At 35.3% G+C, this 23,854-nt stretch overlaps 1 protein-coding gene across 4 annotated transcripts in view; it reads right to left on the reverse strand.

The window, feature by feature from the left end:
• Positions 1-23,854, reverse strand: part of CNTN5 (contactin 5) — a 1,295,471-nt gene that overhangs the window by 37,281 nt on the left and 1,234,336 nt on the right. For 3 of the 4 annotated variants that reach the window (XM_025420999.3, XM_025420992.3, XM_049098649.1), the window contains 3 exons: positions 20,645-20,715; positions 17,991-18,225; positions 8,708-8,817 (listed from right to left, as the gene is read on the reverse strand). In XM_025420999.3, coding sequence (XP_025276784.1) covers positions 8,708-8,817; positions 17,991-18,225; positions 20,645-20,715 — 416 coding nt within the window. Of the gene's footprint in view, positions 1-7,069; positions 7,587-8,707; positions 8,818-17,990; positions 18,226-20,644; positions 20,716-23,854 lie in introns of those variants that run through there. The other variant, XM_049098648.1, reaches the window with a different exon arrangement.

Raw genomic sequence — 23,854 nt, forward strand, 5'->3', positions numbered from 1 at the left:
TTTTTTTTGCTGTGTAGCTTGGGTGCATTCCATTGCTCTGTCTTCTAGATCACTGATCCATGGTTCTGCATCCTCTAATCTGCTCTTGATTCCCTCTAGTGTATTTTTTTTCTTAAGTTCAGTAAGCATCTTTAAGACCATTACCTTGAATTTTTTATTGCTTATCTTTACTTCATTTAGCTCTTTTACTGTGATTTGGTTTTCTTCTTTCATTTGGAGCATATTCCTCTCTCTATTTATTTTGTCTAACTTTTTATGTTTATTTTTATGTATTAGGTAGATCAGTTACATCTCTTGGTCTTGAAAGTTGTAACCTGTGTAGAAGAGGTCCTGTAGTGAAATATATCCCATTTGTATATGTGGGGAATATATATCCCCCCAAATATGGTGCAATTCCACATGGTCACCAGAATCCAATGTTCCAGAGGTTTCTCCTGCGTGAGCTTCTGTGGCTGAGCCAAAATTATCTGTTGTGGACACACTGGGCAGAGTTTGCTACACAATCTGTTAAGAGGCTTGGCATGCAGCTGCTTCAGGATCTTGGTGAGTAGAGTTATCAGTTTACCTAAATCTTTGCAATTAGCCTCTTTGCCACAGCTGCAGGTGGGTACCAAAAGACAGGGCTTATACCCTGCAGAGCCAGCTAGGAGGTTCAGCTGTAAGAACTGCCAGCACGCTGGTGTGTGGGGTTACCCTCCCTTACCAGAGCAGGAGTTACTTTGGAGTGGTGTCTTCCAGGCCAGGGCTACCTGCTGGGAATGATGGAACAGGATGGGGGTGGCTCCACCAGGGACACTGGGCAAGGAAAGGGCATGTGGTGCTAACAAGGAAAATGGAGAATGTTAGCACTGATCCTTGCAAGTGTCTGGCTACCTAGACTGGGAGAGGGGAGAAAAAATACTAGACTTTTGTTCCTGAAAACATCTCCTGCAGCTCCTGATCCTCCTGCACATGTTCTAAGGTTAGTCAATAAATCTTCACATATATCCCAGGCACTTTTCAAACTGGTGATTTTGTGCTGTGTCTGAGGCTGAGCTATTTAGTATGCTGGCTTGTTAAGGGTGTGGACTTTCCTATCATATTCTAGCTGTTCAGGAGTTAAGGCCACTGGTTTTTAAGCTCTTGGTGTGAAGTCTCACTGGTTTTTAAAAGTCAAATGACATGGGAGCTTATCTTCCCTGTGCAAGTCCCCCAGACTGGGAGTGCCTGGGGTGAGGTCTGTCCTCTTGCTTCTCCACACTTGTGACCTCCCTCTTCTTTGTGCTTGGCTGCACTGCAGCTTTGGTTCCCAATTGTGTCTTCAACACTTCTCATCTTTAAGATGTGGTCTTCACAGATTAGCTGTGGATGGTCTGTTCTGCCAGTCTTTAGATCATTGTCAAAGTTAGTTGTTACCTTGGGGTGTCCATGGGATGAAGTGAACTTGGGATCCTCCTACTCTGCCATCTCCCTTCCTTCCCAGCTATATTTCTAAGTGTGAAGTGTGCCAGGACATAGATTAGCTCCTTCTCACTCCCTCTCCTATCAGTTTATTTCCTTTTTACTTTAGGTGATTTCATCTAGAAGCATGTCTTTAAATATTTCCTCTATGACTGCTGCTTTGGAGTGGTAGTGTTTTCACCCTGATCCCTTAGACTCCAAACGCATATATCCTGTTTTCTACTTGACTTATCTTCCTAAATTTCTAACAGGTGTCTTAAATTTTAGTTAGCCAAAACAGAATTCTTAATTTCCCACCTTCAGATCTGTTCTTAGTCCAGTTGTCCAGTTTCTTCTTCTTTTTTAAAAATTATTATTTTTTAAAGATTTTATTTATTTATTCATGAAAGACACATAGAGAGAGGCAGAGACATAGGCAGAGGGAGTAGACATCCTGTGGGGGAGCCTGATGCAGGACTCCATCCCAGGACCTTGGGATCATGCCCTGAGTCAAAGATAGACGCTCAACCACTGAGCCACCCAGGCCTCCCTTCTTTTTTTAAAATGGCACTGCCATTCATTCCTTTGACCAAACTCATGATGTAGAAATCATTTCTCTTCTCTCCATATCTGATAAGTCAGCAAATCTTATCAGCGCTGTGTCTGAAATATATTTATTTCTCTCTTACTCCATTGCTATGACCTTAGTCTAAGTCACCATGATTTCTTACTTGGATGATTGCAAAAGCCTCTTAACTTCTACACCTGACTTTTCTTCCCTCTTCCTTTCATTTTTCACATAAGAATATCCAAAGTGATGCCTTAAAAAATGTAAATCTAACCTTGTCACACTACTCTCTTTAAAATGCCACAATGGTTTTTCATTGCATTTGAAAGAAAATGAAAACTTTGTAATCTATATATCCCTACATAATCTTATCTCTGCTCTCTAACTTTTTACTTTTAATTCTATTCATACCATTGTTCACTAAGATTCAGTTGCTCCACTTCTTTCTTTTCCCTAAAGGAACCAAGTGTGTTCTACCTTTAAACTTCTATATGTATTGCTATTTAAGTTTATTTTACTTGTTTGTTTCTTTCTCCTTCCTTCCTTCCTTCCTTCCTTCCTTCCTTCCTTCCTTCCTTCCTCCCTTCCTCCCTTCCTCCCTTCCTCCCTTCCTTCCTTTTTTTGTCTTCTCCCATTAGGACTCAACATTCATAAGATCAGAGTTTTTTCAATCTTATTCACACATTTTAATTCAGGGAAAACAACAGAGGTGGCTGAAAACATAGTCTCCGCTATTTTCAAAATGGCACAAAGTTAATGCCTTTATAGTAACTAACTCTCAAATACTGCAGGTAAAGTTATAATTATGGATAGAAAATGATTAGTAGAACTGATATAGTAGGTACCTAAAAACTGAAACCAACCCCATGAGTTTGGTGACAGAAAAATACTTCAGAGTTCTACCACTAGTAAATTCAGCTAGGATTGTGGTTGGGATAGAATAGAGAAGGGAGGAAGTAGTGAGATAAAGTATTAAACTTTAGTAGGTTACTATATTATACTAATATTTAATCAGTGAGATCTTTTAGTAAGCAAAAAAAGAAAAAAAAAAAAAAGAGTAAGTAAGTCCTAGGGTAGATAAGGCGAAGGACAGAGGTAGATCTCTCCTTAAAGGGTTTAAGAGTGCAGAGAAGAGAGAGAGGCAGAGATGCTGATAAGCCTTATTTATACCACATTTATTTTTAAACCTACATTCAACTAGCCAGTTAAGAAATAGTATAAATATAAAATAGTTTTTGCTGACCATATATTACTTGAAATAATTGTTAATGTTGCCTTTGGCCACTGAATTATATAAAGTTTTCTTTTTCTGATTATAAAAAAGTATACATTTAATTATATACGTGTGTGTGTATGTATGTGAGAATATATATATATATATAGTTACAAGATGACGTTTTCCCTTAATTTTTATTATTTCCTTTCTATACTGCCTTGGGGCTTTGTTCTTTTTCTCGCTCTTTTGCGTGTAAGTTTAGGTTGTTGGAGAATTCTCTTGTTTTGTGAGGTAGGCCTGTATTGCTATAATCTTCCCTCTTAGAACAGTTTTTGCTGCATCCCAAAGATTTTGATTCCCTGTGTGTTTATTTTTATTTGTCTCCATGTATTTTTTGATTTCCATGTTGATTTCTTGGCTGACCAATTCATTATTTAGTTGCATGTAATTTAACCTCCATGTATTTGTATCTTTCCAGATTTTTTCTTGTGATTTCTTGTGTTGTGGTCAGAAAAGATGCATGATATAATTTCAATGTTTTTGAACTTATTGAGACTTCTTTTGTGGCTTAACATGATATATTCTAGAAAATGCTCCATGTATACTTGATAATATGCATCTCTTCTGTTTTGGGATGGAATGTTCTGAATATATTTGTTAGATCCATTTGGCACAATGTGTCATTTAGAGTTGCTATTTCCTTATTGATTTCCTATCGAGATGATCTATCCATTGATGTACATGGGCTGTTAAAGTCCCCTACTATTATATTATTACTGTCACTTTTTTCTTTTATGTCTGTTAATTGCTGCTTTATGTATTTAAGTCCTTCTGTGTTGGGTGCATAAATATTTACAATTGTTATATTCTTTTGTTAGATTGTTCCCTTTATCATTATGTAGTGTTCTTTTTTGTCTCATTTTAAAGTCTATCTTGTCTGATAGAAGCTCTGCTACCCCATTTTTCTTTTTGCTCCAATTTGCATAGTATTTAGTTTTTCAGCCCTTCTCTTTTAATCTGCATGTATCCTTAGGTCTGAAGTGTGTCTGTTGTAGGTAGTGTATAGATGGTTCTTACTTTTTTCAATCCTTTTCACTGGCGCATTTAGTCCATTCACCTTTTTTTTTTTTTTTTTTTAAGACTCTATTTATTCATGAGAGACACAGAGAAAGAGGCAGAGGCACAGGCAGATGGAGAAGCAGGCTCCATGCAGGGAGCCTGATAGGGGACTTGATCCTAGACCCCGGGATCACGCCCTGAGCCAAAGGCAGGTGCCCAACCTCTGAGCCATTCAGGCGTCCCAAAATTTCAGTTTTTTTTAAAGATTATGTATTTTTAACCAGCCTGGACAGCATATAGTAGGATGGTAAATGGTAGATGGTAGATGATGAAATTAGAAATCATAACAGTAAGGAATATAGAATTTTAGCCTAGTACTTTTTTTACTATACACCCTACTTTTCCATCTGCCATTCACATTTAAAGTAACTATTGAGAGGTATGTACCTATTGGTACTTTGTTAATTGTTTTCTGGTTGTTTATGCAATTCTTCTCTGTTCCTTTCTTTGTTTGTGGTTTGATAGGGTTTTTTAGTGTTATGCTTTGATTTCTATTTTTTGCTTATCTATTGTAGGTTTTTTGATTTGACAAGATGCCATATTCTTAAAAACAATTTATAAGGCACTATAAAATAGTATAAATGTTGCTGTGTCTTGGATTTTGTGTTTCTAAGTAAAAATAGTTGTCAGGATTTTTGTTAATTTATGTGAATTTAAAATGCAGTCATTATGATGATGATTCCAGAATTTGGTTCCTATTAACATTCTATTCTTAGGGATATTCCCATTTTTTGGATACATTTCCACTTTAAATGACATATATTTGGCAAAAATGTTGTGCTCTGACACTTTTGAATATTATTCCTTAATGATCTTGCTTTTGATCTCTAGTCAAGCCTTGGTCATAGCATTCCATAAAACTCTCACCAAAGTCACTAGGTACTCTGCATTCCCATATCCATTTTGCAATCACAAGCCTCGTCTTTCTGAATTTTTCTGCAGCATTTCACTCAGTAGAACAATTTTTCTCCTAGCTTCTGAATTTCTTCAGAAATTCTCCCTTAGTTTTGTTGGCCAGGCTGTCTTTATTTATTGAGTTCCAAATGGTCTGGCCTCAATTCTGAAACATCTTCTTTATCAACATCAGTGATCTCAGCCAATATATACATAAAAACCATTTATATACTGATGATTCCTTGTAGTTAAATCTCCATCTCTACCTTTTCTCTTGGCATTAGATCTACTTGATAAGTCGTTTGTGAAATAAAAGTCTCATAGAATTAAAACACACTTAAACCAGAATCCAAGATTTGTTTTTCACTAACACCCACTCTTCTTTCTCCGTCATCTTATGTGAATGACATGCTATTCACTCAGTTTCTTGGGTCAAAAACTCTGGAAATATTTTTTATTCCTTTCCTTTTCTTAGTTCATACTGAATTCATTTTCAATGAATTCATCTATATAAAATATACACCTATATAAAATATATTTTAATGTATATAAAATATACATCTATATAAAATATGTTTTAAAAAGTCCACTTCCCTTCAGTTTCATTGTGACTGTTCCAGTCAAAAGCAACTTCATTGTCTGGGGTGCTTGGGTGGCCCAGTTGGTTAAGTATCCAACTTGTGATATCAACTCAGGTTGTGATCTCATGGGTTGTGGGATTGAGCCCTGCATCAGGCTCTGTACTCAGCAAGGAGTCTACTTGAGTTTCTCTCCCTCTCCCTCTCTTTAAAATAAATAAATAATTTTTTTAAAAAAAAAGCAATTTCATTGTCACCTAGGTTGGAACAAACTACCTTTCTCTGTTCTCCCTGATATCTTGTCTAGAGTCTATTCTCTACCCCTTAGACTAAGAGAGGCTTTTAAAATATATCAGATACTGACTTGACTCTTCCTGTTCAAAAATCTTTTAATTCCTTCTCCTTATACTTGGGATAAAATCCAGACTCCTTTCTGTGATTCACAATACTCCATATAATCTGGTCCTTGTCTTGGTGCTCTTTCTAACATTTTGCTACCCCCTCCCAGTTCTTCACTGCTATCTCATGCAAATCATTGCCTTCCTGTTCTTTGAACAGGCCAGCATACTGTTACTTTAGAGACTTTGAGTTTGCCTTGTCTCTACCTCTTTCTCTGTCATTTGGTTACATTGCAATTCAAATGTCATAATCTCAGAAAGGGTGACTTTTCAAATCTTTATAAATAGCACACTTCCACTCTCTACCTTCTTATTCAATTTTATTTTTCTACATAGTATTTATTATAATTGAAATCATATCACACATTTATTTGTTGATTTGTCTATTATTTGCCTTTCCTACTTCAATATGAGCTTCATGACGACAGACATCATTTTGCTCATTGTTTTATCCCTAGCATCTAGTTTAAAGTTTGAAAGATACTTAGTGATTCTTCAAAAAATATTTGTTGAGTTAATGAATGAATGATTTATATTTAGAAAGAGAATAATTGTGCACAAATTTAAATCTTATGTGATGTTTGCAGGACCTCCAAGAGAGCTATTATTATACTGTGAGTCACAGTGGGAATGTGGATGTCATGTAGAAAAAAAAAAAAAGAGAGTGACTGGCTGTGTGACAGAAATACCACTCTGAATTGTGGAAACCTGGATCCCTTGCTCCTTTGTTCACCAAAGATACACTTTGTGCCCTTCTAAAAGTATGCACACCAGATGTTTTGATTCAGAAGTCTAGGTTAGTCTATACTTATGTAGTTGTTTTAGGTTGGGCTCTCCAGAAACAGAGATTGAGACAGAGACTTGAGTGCATATGATTTATTTTGAAAGTGCTTGCAGGCAAACCTTTAAAGAAAGGAGGAGAGGAGGATGAGGAAAGAGAGGGAGCTGAGCAATTGATTATCTGGATTAATTACCTGGACTCAGGTAATCAATCCAGCCTTGTCCTGATGCACACAGCAAAGGCTCTGCATTGTAAAATGCACCATAAAGTTGTTTTCTCTTTTAGTCAAGGGACCAGTGTCAGTCAGTCATTGGCTTTGGATTGCCTACTTGTGGGAAGGAAATTTTTCAGGTAAAGCAGTACCCCTCAGTGAAGGGCAATTCTCCAAAGGAGAAACTGAAACCATTAGCAGCCAACACTTGCAGAAGCTGGGGGGGATGTGTACTGGCCCACTGAAGGAGAGCAGGGTAGGCTACCCCAATGTCTTCCATAGTGATATTAAAAGGGGCTGATTGTGAAGCATAGATATTCATTCATTCAACAAATATTTATTGTAGCTGTCATGGGCCAAGTACTACTGGTTGCTGAGATTCATTGGTGAATAGATACGGTCCTGTAGCATGGATAGGGAAACAAGGAGATATTAATTAAATAAATATCCAATCATGATAAGATACTGAATTATGACTCCCAAATAATACATTGAAGCAATATTATAAAAAACAAATTCATGACATTGCATAGATAATAGTTTCAAAAATGGTCCTTCCTGTAACTTTTAAGAATGATTGTGTGAATTATTTAACATAGAAACCATTATCTAATGCTAGCAGCATATTAATCAAATATTTCTCAAGCATTATTTAAAGCCTCAAGTAGAATTAAAAAATGTGTTTTCAGTCTGAAACCATGCTGGTGTACAAATCCTATATTTGGTCACTATTTAAGTTTAAAGGGAACTAAGATCTTGGGTTGGATGCTAATTATTTTTTGTCTTTTAGAAATTATCTCCCTAAATCCTATCCCTTACTGGCTAAAACATAAAGTAGGGATCAGAATTTATGGAATATTCAAGTTCATAGACTACCTATAAGGCTCTAGTTCATGTGGAGGCCAAAATTTCATTGAAGTCATTGCAATGTTATGAAATTTTTACCATTATAAGGCTGGCATAACTGTGTTTGCAAATATCAAAATTTAAAGGACAAAAAGTGATTGAATAAATAGATATAGATCACCAAGTCCAAGTAAATTTAGAGAAGTCAGCAAAAGAGGTAAGATCTGCCCAGACAGTATAATAGGAAAGCTGTTTTATACATTAAAGTATTAGGAGGAAATACACAAAAAACATTTCTTCTACAAACAAAACAAAACAAAACAAAACAAAAACAAAAAACAAAAAACAAAACAAAACAAAACAAAAAAACAAAACATTTTTAACCACCAACAAGTTGGATATCAATGAATATCCACCTGTAGCTCCTGATTTTTATCTGAAGGTCTATTTTCATCTCCTTAAAAAAATTATTTACATGGTAATATGGAAACTACTACACTAAAAAATAAGCCAGCTAATGAACATGTCAGTAAAATAGTATATTTCTCACTTTCTTTGCCACAGAACAAAAATTTCAAAAAAATATAATTCTTTTGGAGTGTCACCAAACCATTTCTTTAGGAGAATGCAGTGGCAGTGGAAATAACAAGGCTTATTTTCAATAATTGTATTCATACCTCAAATCCCTGTGGTCTTCCTAGACTCTCTTTAATATGTTTCCATGCAACAAGAATCTCTGACACAGACACACTTGTAGCCTTGACATCTGTGGGAGCAGCACTGGGTTCTGTACAAAGGAAAGGGGAAATAATAAACAGTGATGTCTATCCAAGCATTGCACCTGAATTTGTCAGGTGTTACTTCCTTCTACCTTATTTTAGAAATGATGTACTATGGTAGCTATGAACAACATAAGATAAAAAGATGTTCTTTTTGGATTTCTATATTTTGGTCAAGTCTCTTCAATACTTTACCTACTCAAATCACAAATCTAGTGAGGAAGCAAAGAGGATCTTTATCCTTGGATTAACCAGGAAATTTCTGGAGAAGTTAAGTTGTCTGACTTAATTTGTCTGCCAGTCTAACATAGTAATCAAAAGCATGGACTAGGGAATCACGCTTGGCTATTTTGGTGCAGTTGGTTTTTGCCTTCAAAAATTTTTATTTACTGTTAGGCAAGTTGCTTTGCCTTTTCCTATGCTCCAGTTTCCTCATCTTTAGTATGAGCGTAATAAAAGTACTTATCTCAGAGGTTTTTAATGTTAGTTTTAATTGGAATGATAGATATATTTAGCATAGTGCTTGGTACTTAAAACATTCATTCACAAAATATCAGTTATTATTTTATTTTTACCCTTGCAAGAACAAATAGAGTTAAAATTTCTAGTTTTTTGTTGTTGTTCCAACCACAAAACTACATTTCCATGATTGTATAAAGAATTTGATATGAATCATGATATTTAAAAGGTGTGCATTGACTTTTAAGACAAATATGGACTGAAAAGGAAAGTCCCTGAAGGGCCTATTGCTCAAAAGTATGTTTTAATTTGTTCCTACATTTAGTGACCTTTCTCACTGTTTTTTCAAAATACACCATGTCTGACTGGCATCCATCAAGAGGTGCACTTTATTTGTTGCTGCACTGTATGTGAGGAACAGCTTGGATATTGCTGAATCATAAATACTATGTCATAACACATGTTAAATGAAACGGTAGAATAAAGACCATACTTTAGTTCAAACAATTCTGTACAAAGTCCATTGTTTTAAGACTTTATTTATTTATTTATGAGAGACACAGAGAGAGAACAGAGACACAGGCAGATGGAGAAGCAGGCTCCGTGCAGGGAGCCTGACGTGGGACTTGACGCCCTGGGCTGAAGGCGGCGCTAAACCACTAAGCCACTCCAGCTGCCCTGCTCTAGGATTTTAAATCAGGATCAGACCCAAGCTGACGTTTCACAGATGTATTTTTTCGGGGCTAAATATTATAATTACATCTAAATAAATGAAGGTAGGTGAACCAAACAAGAACGGAAGAGTCATTTTTTATTTGTTTCACCTTCTAGATGTAAATAGTATCAGAGGTAAACCCATGATGATTTCAATTAGAAATTTCATCATGTAAGAAAAGGGATCTCAGTCAGTTTACTTGCAGAAGTTTCAGTATGTATTATTATAGCCGTGGATTAAAAATGTTTTCTGTAAGCAAGAGTAACTGACTAGACCACAGAAAGTGTGGTTTGGATTGGAACTAGCTGTTCTGTTTGAGTATCCCATTGTAATTGAATAATGGGAGGTAACTAGAAAGAATTTTAGAAAGTCACTTGGATCAAAATGTCAAATGGATGGATAAATGGATGGCTGATAGGTCTTTAGTTGTTTTGCATGCCCTAATAATATATTAATTTATTTCAACATTTCATATAAAAATAAGAATTCTTGGCTTCTTTAGAGAAAAAAATTGGTGATGCTAAATGTGAATTCATGGTTGTTGGTAGATGAGAATTGGCAGTTGGTCCCATTAATCAGGGAATAGCCTTTTCAGTTTGCCAGAGTCCCTACTACCACCTGTTATCTCACACTGGAACTATTCACTTATTTATATCTCTGACTTGATCTCTATAGACTTTTGAGTTATGGACCTATGTTTTAGATCGATGTCTTTATTTTGCAGATGAAAATGTAACATGTACACAGGTTGATTTATTCAAACTCTGCTTCGGGCTGTGAAAGAACCTGAACTAGAATTCAGGTCTCAAGTATTCTTTCCTCTTTTGCTTTTAAATTGGTACCAAGGCAGCACCTAGCTTATTTTGTGTTTCTTAGAGTCAGTTTGGAGGCACAGAAGAGATCATATAGTTAATTTTCTTACTGCTCAGTTACTTCCAAATAACTGACAGAGGAACAGATGAACTACAAATACAAGTAAAACAACAACAAATAGAAGAGGGCAATAACCAAAGGTAATATAAATCACCATTTATTGAGAATTTGATATGTGCCTACCCTTATTTAAAATTCTTAAAAAAATAAAATAAAATTCTTTACATGAATTCATTAATTCTTCCAAGAACTCTATTATCACTATCACTATTTTTGTCAATAAAGAAATTGAGGGGCAGAGAGTCAAGCAACTTGCCCAAAGGCACATGGCTGCTAGAAGGTGGAGAGAGGATTTCAATAAGGAAATCACGTCCTAAATACTATGCTGTCCCACTTCTGTGTATATATCTATGTTTACACACCTAATACCTTTCCTTGTGCTATTGGTTTCTTTTCTCTTTGCCCTACCACACCTAACTTCTCTCAAGACTATTGATGTTGGGGTCTCTACTTTATTTCTCTACTCTATGTTTTGCCAGAAGCCACCTAAACTTCCCTGTTATATCTTGTTTAACTCCACTGCAGGCTTACTATCAGCTCCTTTTTATTCCTATTTCATGGAATTTTTGATAATGTTGAACCACAGCTGCACTGCTTCTCACAGATCCTGTCATATCCAGGCATTTATAAAACTCTCCTGATCTGTAAGCCATAGGGTGTTCCTGCCACTCTCACTTCTATTATACTCAGGTAATTTGATGAAAATTCAGGGACTTATTTCAGAGACTATAGTAGTGTTATGTCCAATAGATTCAAAGACTTAAAAAGATTTCTTTTTTTTTTCTGTTACTTATGGTGATATTAATTAGACCATGAATAACTCTTTCACTCCAATCTTGGTATACAAAGTGGTGGACAAGCTGATTGATAGATTTCAGTTTCTGTCAGATTAAAAACTTTGAACCACATTACCATGTTCATGAATTTAGATGATACATTTCTATTAAGTAATTTAGCAGCTGGAGTTCTCCAAGTAATATGGGGGGGGGGTGGCACTTGTAATATTGATTATGCATCTGACTTCCCAGGAGGGGTAAGCAATAACATTAATCAAAGAAGAGTTTAATAAACTTCTTGTGAGAAGGGTTATGATTTCATTATTTAAAAATTCAGTGAAGACAGCTGTAGTTGAACTTTTACAAGCACTAATCCGAATGGATCATCTGGCAAAGACAGGAAATTATTCCTTGTATTTTATAACTAATATGCCAATTTATTATTTTTCAAGTTCTCATAAATCTCACTGAGTTCAGTTTCAGCTAGGAACTGATCTGGATAATAATACCTCATGAATGTTGGGTTTTAATTTGAGCTGTAAAAAGCAGCATAATTTTTACATACCAGGCAAAAAACAAATAAGCTAGAGAAAGCTAAAGTTTATCACAAATAAACAAAACTTTCAAACTATAATCAATCTATATTGAATTTCCCTCTATTTTTCTATTAGATGTAATTGAATGCTTAGGTTCTTTTCCTTTCAAAACCATAGTAACAATAACTATGGGAAATGGGTAAAAGTTTGACCAATAATTATTTCTAGATATATAGAAGTGAAAGCTAATTGGATTTTTCATATGGAAAAAAAGTCTACCATGCATTATAAATCACTATGTTGCAATTTTGCTATTATTTTAAAAAATTAGAATTGTTTCCAGAATGACAGTATTGTATAGGATGCCCTAAAGATTTGCAGTCAAATCAAGATTAGAATGTACATAATTCCTTGAGGAAGACACAAAGAAATGGGAAAACATTCCACACTCATGGTTTGGAAGAATAAATATTGTAAAAATGTCTATGCTATCCAGAGCAATTTACACATTCAATGCAATCCCTACCAAAATACCATGGACTTTATTCACAGAACAAATAATCCTAAGGTTTGTGTGGAGCCAGAAAAGACCCTGAATAGCCAGAGGAATGTTGAAAAAGAAAACCAAGGCTGAGGGCATCACAATGCCAGATTTCAAGCTGTATTACAAAGCTGTGATCAAGACAGTGTGGTACTGGCACAAAAACAGACACACAGATTAATGGAACAGAATAGAGACCCCAGAAATGAACCCTCAACTCTATGGTCAACTAATATTTGACAAAGCAGGAAAGAATATCCACTGGAAAATAGATAGTCTCTTCAACAAGTGGTGTTGGGAAAATTGGACAGCCACGTGCAGAAGAATGAAACTGGACCATTCTCATACACCAGAAACAAAGATAATCTCAAAATGGTTGAAAGATCTAAATGTGATACAAGAGCCCATCAAAATCCTAGAGGAGAACACAGGCAACACCATTTTTGACCTTGCCCACAGCAACTTCTTGCAAGATACATCTATGAAGGCAAGGGAAACAAAAGCAATTATGAACTACTGGGACTTCGTCAAGATAAAAGGCTTCTGTACAGCAAAAGAAAGAGTCATCAAAACTAAAAGGCAACCTGCAGAATGGGAGAAGATATTTGCAAATGGCACATCAGATAAAGGGCTAGTATCCAAGACCTATAAAACAAATAATCCAGTCAAGAAATGGCCAGGAGACATGAACAGACATGTCTCCCAAGAAGACCTACACATGGCCAACAAACACATGAAAAAACATTGCACATTGCTTATCATCAGGCAAATGCAAATCAAAACCACAATGAGATACCATTTTACACCAGTAAGAATGGCTAAAATGAACAAAACAGGAAACAACAAATGTTGGAGAGGATGTGGAGAAAGGGGAACTCTCTTGCACTGTTGGTGGGAATGGGAGCTGGTGCAGTCACTCTGGAAAACTGTGTGGAGGTTCCTCAAAGAGTTAAAAATAGAGCTACCCTATGACCCAGCAATTGCACTACTGGAGATTCACCCCAAAGATACAGATGTAGTGAAACGATGGGACACCTGCCTCGCAGTGTTCACAACAGCAATGTCCACAATAGCCAAACTGTGGAAGGAGCCTCGATGTCCTTCAACAGATGAATGGATAAGAAGATGTGGTCTATATATACAATGGAATATTACTCAGCCATCAGAAAGGACGAATACCTAGCATTTATACAGACCTGGTTGGAAAAGGAGGGTATTATGTTGAGTGAAATAAGTCAGTTGGAGAAAGTCAATTATCATATGGTTTCACTCATACGTGGAATATAAGATATAGCGAAAAGGGTTATAAGAGAAAGGAAGGAAACTGAGTGGGGAAAAAATAGGAAGACAAACCATGAGAGACTCCTAACTCTGGGAAACAAAGGGTTGTGGAAGGGGGGATGAGTGGCAGGTTGGGGTAACTGGGTGACATGCATTAAGGAGGGCACGTGATGGGATGAGCACTGGGTGTTATACTATGTTTTATTGAGCATTCCATATGTGTTGCTTTATGTTCTTTATGTTCTTCACTCTTTAACAATATATGGCAAATATATTTTCATGATAACAATATTAATAACATCTATAGTGTATTATTTCCTCTGGATGGACATTTAACCAATCATTCTTGTTTTTTAAATTTAGATAATAGTATATTTGAACCCACTAAATTTAAATGAAATAAATGTAAATAAATACTCCCATTTATGTGACCAATAAATATTTATTACTAAACTCCTACACAAAACACCATACTAATAAAGTAGCAGACAGGGCCTTCTGTTGGAAATTTTTCACATGTGACATCATGAAATCCTCATGAAAATCTTGTCTAATTGTTTCTATTATAAAGAAAGAAATTGAAGCTGAAACGTTAACAAACTTGCTAAAGGTTACACACCTTATAACTGAGAATTAAACCCATTTGTCTAATTATCAAATCTTTGATTTTTTTCTAACATGCATTTTCACATGCATAACCGTTTAAATCTAAAGATAAAACTACTAGGTAGGTGGGGCATACTAAGCAGTATACCCATTTTACAAATGAGTAAACTGTAAAACTGTGACTTATTTATGGTTACAGTCAGTTGGTGGTGCTGAAGCGTGAACTCAGCTTCCTACATCAAAATTCTTGGTTCTTTCAAGTTTTAATACAAAAATGCAATTTTCCGAAAGAGAGAATATGATAGATAGATAGATCTAACCCCCTAAGGTGAGTTTTTTCCCTTAGTCTTTCTTCTATTCAAGTCCAGAATTTCAACTGGCCCTGCTAGCAAAAACAATGCCTTGTATTCCCTAAACTTGACAAATGATTGAGAAAATGTTCTACCAATGGCAGCACTCTTTTGATCTAAAAAGCATTATCAAGATAAACTGACCTTTGATACTTTCTTTGTACCCACTTGTGAGACTTATTTATATAGTTCAAGAGAATTATCTTTTTGGTACTGTGAGCTACAGGGTGGGGAGAGTGGTGTGGGAAGGAAATAAATAAGATCATTAGAATATTGAAGCACAAAGATAGTGTCTGATTTATGTAAGGTGCAGTTTTTCAATACAAGTTGCTCTGAGGTTGTGTTTTGTTTTTGTTTTTGTTTTTTTATGGAGCCAAATTCTGAAACAGAAACAGAAAGTTTATCCTAGTATAATAATGACCAGGAAAGTGAAGAATCAAATAATAACAAGGGATCATAAGCGTTCCAATGAGATGCTTATGCACTTAGCATCTCAGGCTCTGGATGTGTTTCCAAATACAGATGAGTTACTGTATTACTTATATATTTAATTTAACTCTTCCAACCAAATATGAGGTAGGAATCTCAAGGCCCAATCTACTTTTCAGGAAGTTGTGGCTCAGAGAAGTAAAGTAGCACAGTCAACTTCACATCATTAAGAAAGTTGTAAGTAACTATAGTAAGTGACAGAGCTGGAATTTGAACCCACATCTTTTGTCTCCAAAGCTCATGTTTTTAACCACGAACATCATATACTCTCTCATAAGGAATGTCATACGTAATAATATTTTGTTATTTTACTATATTATATATATTTTATATTACTTGTTACTGCAAAAATCTATTTTGAAGTACATGTTTTAGTCAGGAAATGCATCTTCTTGTTGATTTAACATTTCTTTGACCTAATTAGCAAGCACATAACCCCAAAGGTCACCTGAGATAAATTGGAAAGGTTTGTATAGTGAACATGCTGTGTATAGTAATACCAGTGATGACCTTAAGAAATTAAGATTTGTACATTCCTTGTCAACAACCTTTGCTTTGAAATTAAATTATGGCAACCACCATGAGTTGTTTACACTGTGTTTCCTTAAACTTGAAATAGCTTGCCTTTGGAGATTACTCCTTCAAACTAGATAGGAAATATGCCTATCTTCTTTTAAAGGCACTGAAATTGTTTCTGTAACATAATTCATAGCAACACTTTATTTTGGTAGAATGACATTTGAATGATACCAGGCAAATTAAATCTAGATAGTCTGATTTTTTCTTTTTTGTTTTTCAAATTTTTAAAAATTATTTATTTGAAAGAGAGGAGGGGGAGGGAAGGAGCACAGGCAGGAGGAAGGGCAGAGGGAGAGGGAAAAGCAGACTGCTGAGCATCCAGAGCATACTTCTATAAGTGGTTATGTACAGTTCTCATAGTTTCCATCCTTTTTCTATCCTCTTAAAGTCAAGTGTAATAAGGGAGAAGTGCATTGTTATAGTAAATTATAGTAAATACATAGGAAATTTTGAATGTGATATTTTAGTAAAAGTGCTCATCATTTATAATATTTATACTTGATAAATTGCTTGGAAAATGACCTTGACTCTTGTGACTCTGAAGTAGACTGTGGCCCTAGAATACTGTCAGAGAAGTTCCGAATGGTTCTTCTCCTAATGCTCTTGAGCTTTGGAGACTTTTCAAGATTTCTACAACAGAATTTACCCTGAGGGGACCTGGGTGGCTCAGCAGTTGAGCGTCTGCCTTTGGCTCAAGGCCTGATCCCAGGAGTCCTGAGATGGAGTTCCACATCAGGCTCCCCATAGGGAGCCTGCTTTTCCCTCTGCCTATGTCTCTGCCAATCTCTCTCTCTCTCTCTCTCTCATGAATAAATAAATAAAATCTTTTTTTTTTAAAGAGAAATTACCCTGAATGACTCTAGATAATGCTGAAAGGAGAGATATTTGCCTACCAAGACTTCCACACACCTTGCACATGTATCAATTAACTATATACTCTTTAAGCCAAACAAAAATTTTGTAGTCTTAAAAAAATTTTTTTTTAAAGATCTTATTTATTTATTCACGAGAGACACAGAGAGAGAGAGAGAGGCAGAGACACAGACAGAGGGAGAAACAGGCTCCATGCAGGAAGCCCCACACAGGGCTTGATTCCGGTTTTCCAGGATCATGCTGTGGGCTGAAGGGGGAGGTAAACCACGGAGCCACCCGGGCTGCCCTTCTTTTTTTTAATTTAAATTCAGTTTGACAACATATAGTATAGTTTTATCTTTAGATTTAAACGGTTATGCATGTGAAAATGCATGTTAGAAAAAAATCAAAGATTTGATAATTAGACAAATGGGTTTAATTCTCAGTTATAAGGTGTGTAACCTTTAGCAAGTTTGTTAACGTTTCAGCTTCAATTTCTTTCTTTATAATAGAAACAAATGACTATTAGACAAGATTTTCATGAGGATTTCATGATGTCACATGTGAAAAATTTCCAACAGAAGGCCCTGTCTGCTACTTTATTAGTATGGTGTTTTGTGTAGGAGTTTAGTAATAAATATTTATTGGTCACATAAATGGGAGTATTTATTTACATTTATTTCATTTAAATTTAGTGGGTTCAAATATACTATTATCTAAATTTAAAAAACAAGAATGATTGGTTAAATGTCCATCCAGAGGAAATAATACACTATAGATGTTATTAATATTGTTATTATCATGAAAATATATTTGCCGTATATTGTTAAAGAGTGAAGAACATAAAGAACATAAAGCAACACATATGGAATGCTCAATTTTTTAAAATAAAGAATTATTTGGAAAAATATATCTAAAAAGTATAATGACAATATGGGTTTTATTTTCTTTTGGTGTATCTGTATTTTCTAATATATGTACAGTAATGTCTCATCTATGTAAAATCCACATAACATCCATCATAAAATGTAGAATGTAAATAATAGGGTTAAAGAGAAACTGACCTCCTTCAGCTGAGCAGATAACCACAATCTGACTGAAAGGTCCATCTCCTTTATTGTTATAAACGCCAACCTTCACTTCAAAGGGAGTAAGAGGAGGAACACTTTCATCTCGGTAAATGAATTTTGAAGCTTCAGAGGATGTCACCATTTTTTCCTTCCAGCCACGTGTTCCATTAGGCCTGAAAGCCACAATATAGCCAAAGCCCTCCCCATTCTGAAACTCCTCAGATACTGGCTAAAGAAGAAAAAATGCAATTAATTATCAGCAAAATAACTGATTAAAAAAGCCACTTCTTCCAAACTTTATTTATTTATTTATTTTAAATCATGGATAACCAGAGAACATGAGACTTTCAAATTTGTAATGCTACACTGGAAGCCACTATAGCACAGTCACTTAGTAGTCTTTGGAGATTTAAAAAGGGTTAAAGGCAAAAGATAAAAACTAAAGTAATATCAGTTAGTATTTAAGAAGATTATCAAAGGTGCTGAAAACTCTTGAAGTGAAACAAATTTAAACCAGTAGTCATGTATATGAAATGAACATTCCACATTAGACTGCAGCAGATTGGGAAAAACTGTCATATGGTCTGGTGGTCAGAAAAATCTGGTTGCTGGAAATGCTCTGCAGAGCCTTTTGTGCAGAAAAAAACAGGAAATATTAATGTAAAATTTTTTAATAGTGTTCCATTTCTCATTTGCTTTTGCACTTTACTAATGTGAAAAAAATTAAAAAATATTTGTTCAAGTAAATGTTATACTGTATGCTTACATTTAAATTTGTTAAACAGACATAAACTGTACACCATACAAAGGAGTAATTGTGATTGATTAGTTAAAGGAGCAGTCACCAGGCACTGCCTAGCATAATGCTTAACACATAGATACCCATTAAATACTTGTTGAAACATGTTTTTTTCTTTTGAGTTTTGATTTGAGGAAAAACTTACTGAGTAGCAGAAGGGAGACAAAGCCTATTATATCAAAATCCTATATACTGAATGTTTATATCTCCTCAAAATTCATATGTTGAAATCCTAACCTCCAATGTGATGGTATTAATAAGGGAGGACTTTTGTAAGTTTTTAGATTATGAGTACAGCATGCTTATGATTGGGAGTAGTGCCCCTCTGGTCTCTCTGCCATGTGAGGGTACAGTGAGAAAATGGCCATCAGTTGACTGGAGAGCAGGTTCTCACCAGACTGGAATCTGCTGGGGACTTGATCTTAAATTTTCAGGCTCCAGATCCATGAGAAATAAATTTCTGCCATTTATAAGTCTATGATATTCTTGTTTTAGCAACTGGGGCTAAGATGTGAAGCTGATAGAGAAGGAAGTTCTATTTAGAGAGTTTGACCTCAGTGAAGTTGAGGTATTGGGAAGTTAATCCCTCTGCAGAAGTCAAAATTAAGAAATAAATTTTTATTGGAAAGAGGAGGATGGACAGAATAACAGAACAGAGAATATGCTCATGGAAGATTTCTTACTGGAAAATATTTTTCTGTACATTTGATCATTGTTTTAGAGACTCTCAAGGATTTGTTCACTTGCTCCAGTAGACATTCCATCTCCTTTACATTTTCATATTCAGGGCATAGTTCTGTGAGTTACATAGTTACATATGATAATAAGGTAATCTAACATCGATAAAAAGAAAGTGGCTTCATGGGAAATAAATGTACCTCTCACACACCTCTCTCCTGCCTGCTTTATAGAGGAAACTTCAGAGGGCACATTGTGAGAGAGACAAGAGAACACAAAGTCCCAATTCTACTGCTAATTAGAAAGAGTACTTAAACTGTGCCTTAGTTTCATAATTTTTAAAATGAGGAAAAATTATTCCTTACGAATAGGGTTGGTTTATGAGTGAGATAACACAGGCACTGTGCCACAAATTCAGTGGTGGTCATTTCCTTTCTCCCCAATGGTTTTAGTAAAGCTACTATTTAATTGTGAAATAATTAATTATCGAACTAAGCCAAACAAACATGGGAAGTAGTTTGTGAGAGGATGTGTTTTATTTTTAATTTTTTTGTATATGTTTTTATTGGAGTTCGATTTGCCAATATATAGCATAACACCCAGTGCTCATCCCATCAAATGCCACCTCAGTGCCTGTCACCCAGTCACCCCATCCCCCCACCCACCTCCCTTTCCACTACCTCTTGTTTGTTTCCCAGAGTTAGGGGGTCTCTCATGCTCTGTCACCCTCACTGATATTTCCCACTCATTTTCTCTCCTTTTCCCTTTATTCCCTTTAACTATTTTTTTTATATTTCCCAAGTGAATGAGACCATATAATGTTTGTCCTTCTCTGATTGACTTACTTCACTCAGCATAATACCCTCCAGTTCTATCCACGTTGAAGCAAATAGTGGGTATTTGTCGTGTTTTAATTATTCAAACTTTATTCTGAGATAGCCTATGTGACAAGAGGACGTACTTTAGATTGGAGAAAAGTCAGCTGGGGCTGGGTATGAAATGAGACAGGTTCATGTTGGCAATACTCATCTGAGTAATATATGATCAAGAGTTTCTTAATCTCGTTTAAACAGAAATTACTGCCTCTCCGTACCAACTGTAGATCCTGTATATGCAGCCTTATTTCCTAAGGAATTCATAAGTTCTGACATCTGAGTACAGACTTTCTTACCTCCCAGGCTATGACTAACTCATGCCTTCTTCCACTTCTTCCACTTACATTGGTAGGTGCTGTCTTTGGAACTGTGGATTAAAAATGGGCCAGAATGAGGACAACAAGTAGATATTTAATTTAAGAGTCCCTGTAAGAACACATTATGACCCCACTTGGGTTCTGTAAAATCCCCAAACAAAAAAATCAGAATTTATTTGAAATTAGAGTGTCCATATTCAAAATTAATTAAAACAAAATGTTTGTAACAGATACTCTGCTTTCAAATCTATGTGGGAGAGTTAAATGTTAAATTTGATTCTACACATTTTCTCCTTTTTAATGATGTGACTCTTCTGTGGTCTCAGGGCTTGCAGAGCTCCTAGAAAGTCCACAGGTTGACTTATTACTGTTTACCAAAAACTCCCAGGAATCTCCATTTAAAGAAAGTTGGCAAAGTTCCATAGAGTGAGAAGTTAGTTAAATAAACATTAAAAAAAAAAAACTATCACAGATATCTTTGCCAACTACAAAATACATATAAACACCCAGTGAAACTTTTTCAAATGAATAACTATAAAAAGAATAAATGTCTCAAAGGAATAAATTTCTCCTTCACTGCACCAAACCACAAAATCTGCAGTTGAAAGGAAACAATTTCAAATGAAGAACTGTTAAATGAAGAAAACTATTAAAAGAAATCATTTTCCAGGCTATGAGGCTGCATTAGCAATTTTACATTTCAGTGTTGCCTTTATATCCTTGCATATAGTTTCTAAATGATATCAATATACTCATAAACAATAAATTCATTCCCATATATTACCCACTTGGATGAAAAGCTGTTAATTACTGGTAGATAGTCATGCAGCATTTATGTACCAGAAAAACTGAAGTGGAATTTATATTTCACCAGAAAGGAAAAAAAAAAATTTCTTTCCACCAGGGAGGTGGGAAAGAAAAGTCTGTGAATATATAATTGACCCCACTGAAATAAAGACCTTTATTTATCAGGGTCCAAATTTCAGTGTCTTTGGGCACTTTTCTCCATGAACATGAGCTCTTGTCTTGCTTATGCACATGTAGAAGGATATACACAGCAGCAGTTACCAAACTTTCTTTTACAGTTACATATACTAAAGATTACTCATATGTGGAGTTCACTCTCATGAATTTTCTCAGAATTAGATGGAATTGGATACCCTTTTGTCTCTCATTTAAGAAATCACAAGAAATTCAACTGAGAAAAAATGATGGTATTAGAACAATAACTGTGAACATATCATAATTTGTAAAGAGCAAGCGAATCATTTTTTAACTTCAGTATTTTTATCAGTAGCCTTAGTTATTGCTAAATATAACAACATATCAGTTTGTTATGACACCATATATAGTTATATAGTTCTAGTTCTAAATTTATTTTCTGATCCATGGCATAAGTAAGAGACACGGGAGTGGAGCTGGTTTAACTATATGCATAAAATAACAGTGATCTAAGATTCCAAATAGCCCCTCCGTGGCTTATCTGGAGTTTTGAATGTTGTGATCATCAATACATGGTCAAGAAAGTTAATTTGTTGATATGATGTGACTATGGCTTCTCATAGTACCACTTGTTTGTAAAAAAAAAAAAAAAAAGAAAAAGGAACACACACACATGCACTTCATATTAATCACTGACAACTAACAGTTAAATAATATGCACAATATCTACCCGAGCCACCCATTTCATCTATTACATTGGAATCACTAAGTTTAGTCCCTAAAATTATGATTTTGAATCTTCTTCTTTGAGGATACTTGCCCTATTATCATAGATGTTGTGGAAAGACAACAAAGATTGAAGATCTTTTCTTCACTGAAGATGAAGAAAAGATCTTTCTCTCACTGAAGATCCTTTTCTATTTTATTCAGCTATCAAACATCATCCAAAAAGAGGATGTTCAGAACCTTTAACTTAGAGTTGGAGAGTAGGTTGTGTGCTCTCTAGTGAATATCTCTTGTCATTTAAAAGATATGAGTAGAATAAAATGCAAGTGATATTTGAAGCCGATCTTTGCTTTTGAAGTTTTGGCAATATTGTTCCACAGTCCATTAATGCTTCTTATTTTTTAGAAAATATATTTAGATTTTTCAAGATTTTTAGCTTTTTAAGGAAAAAGAAGAATAGACACTAGTAAACAATTTGGTGAAAATTTCTACTTTGAGGAAACAAGAAAACAAAATAATACTTTCTATGATGTTATTTGTTTTTCTGTGGATAATTTCATCATTGAAGTATTCATATGACCCAGATTAGAAAATTTGTTGTACTATTTGAAAGCAGTCTTTGAAGTTTCCTATTGCTGCTAAATTATTTTTCAAAAGATAGCCCATATCAACTTAATGCAAAGACTAAGATCCTCTTTTTGCCACCCTACCTTCAATTTTAATGTACAACAAATGACACAGAAAAGCATTAGTTTATTCTTTTTTGTTTGATTTTTAAAAATATTTTATTTATTTATTTGAATAGGAGAGAGGGGAGACAGAGAAAACAAGTGGGGGAGGAGGAGCAGAGGAAGAGAGAGAAGCAGATTCCCCACCAAGCAGGGAGCCCCACATGGAGCTCTATCCCAGGACCCTGGGATCATGACCTAAGCTGAAGGCAGATGCTTAACCAACTGAGGCCCAGGTGTCCCAAGGTAGTGTGTTTTAATAGTATATGTCTATAAACAGCAACTACTGGGGCATCTGGGTGGTTCAATGTTTGAGCATCTGCCTTTGACTCAGGTCGTGATCCCAGGGTCCCTGCAGGGAACCTGCTTCTCCCTCTGCTTATGTCTCTGCCTCTCTCTGTGTCTCTCATGAATAAATAAATAAAACCTTAAAAAAATAAACATCAACTATTCTTAAATTTAAAAATGCTCATTAGATATAATAGAGACTACAAATAGAAAACTTAAGGCTTTAAAGCCATAAGAACAACTTGTGCTGTTCCATCCATAGATGGCTATGGATGAATGGATAAAGAAAATATACAGGCTAGAATATTATATTTAGCCATAAGTGAAAGCATTCTGCTAAGTGAAACAAGCCAGAGAAAGACACATACTATATGATCTCACTTTTATGTGGGATCTAAGAAAATGGAGCCACTAGAAATGAAATAGATTGATGGTTGCCAGAGTTGGCAGATGGTGGGTGGGGGAAATGGGTGAAGGTAGTCAAAAGGTAAAACTTCCAATTTAA

This window comes from Canis lupus, chromosome 21 (genome assembly GCF_003254725.2).
Source record: "Canis lupus dingo isolate Sandy chromosome 21, ASM325472v2, whole genome shotgun sequence".
Taxonomy (NCBI): domain Eukaryota; kingdom Metazoa; phylum Chordata; class Mammalia; order Carnivora; family Canidae; genus Canis; species Canis lupus.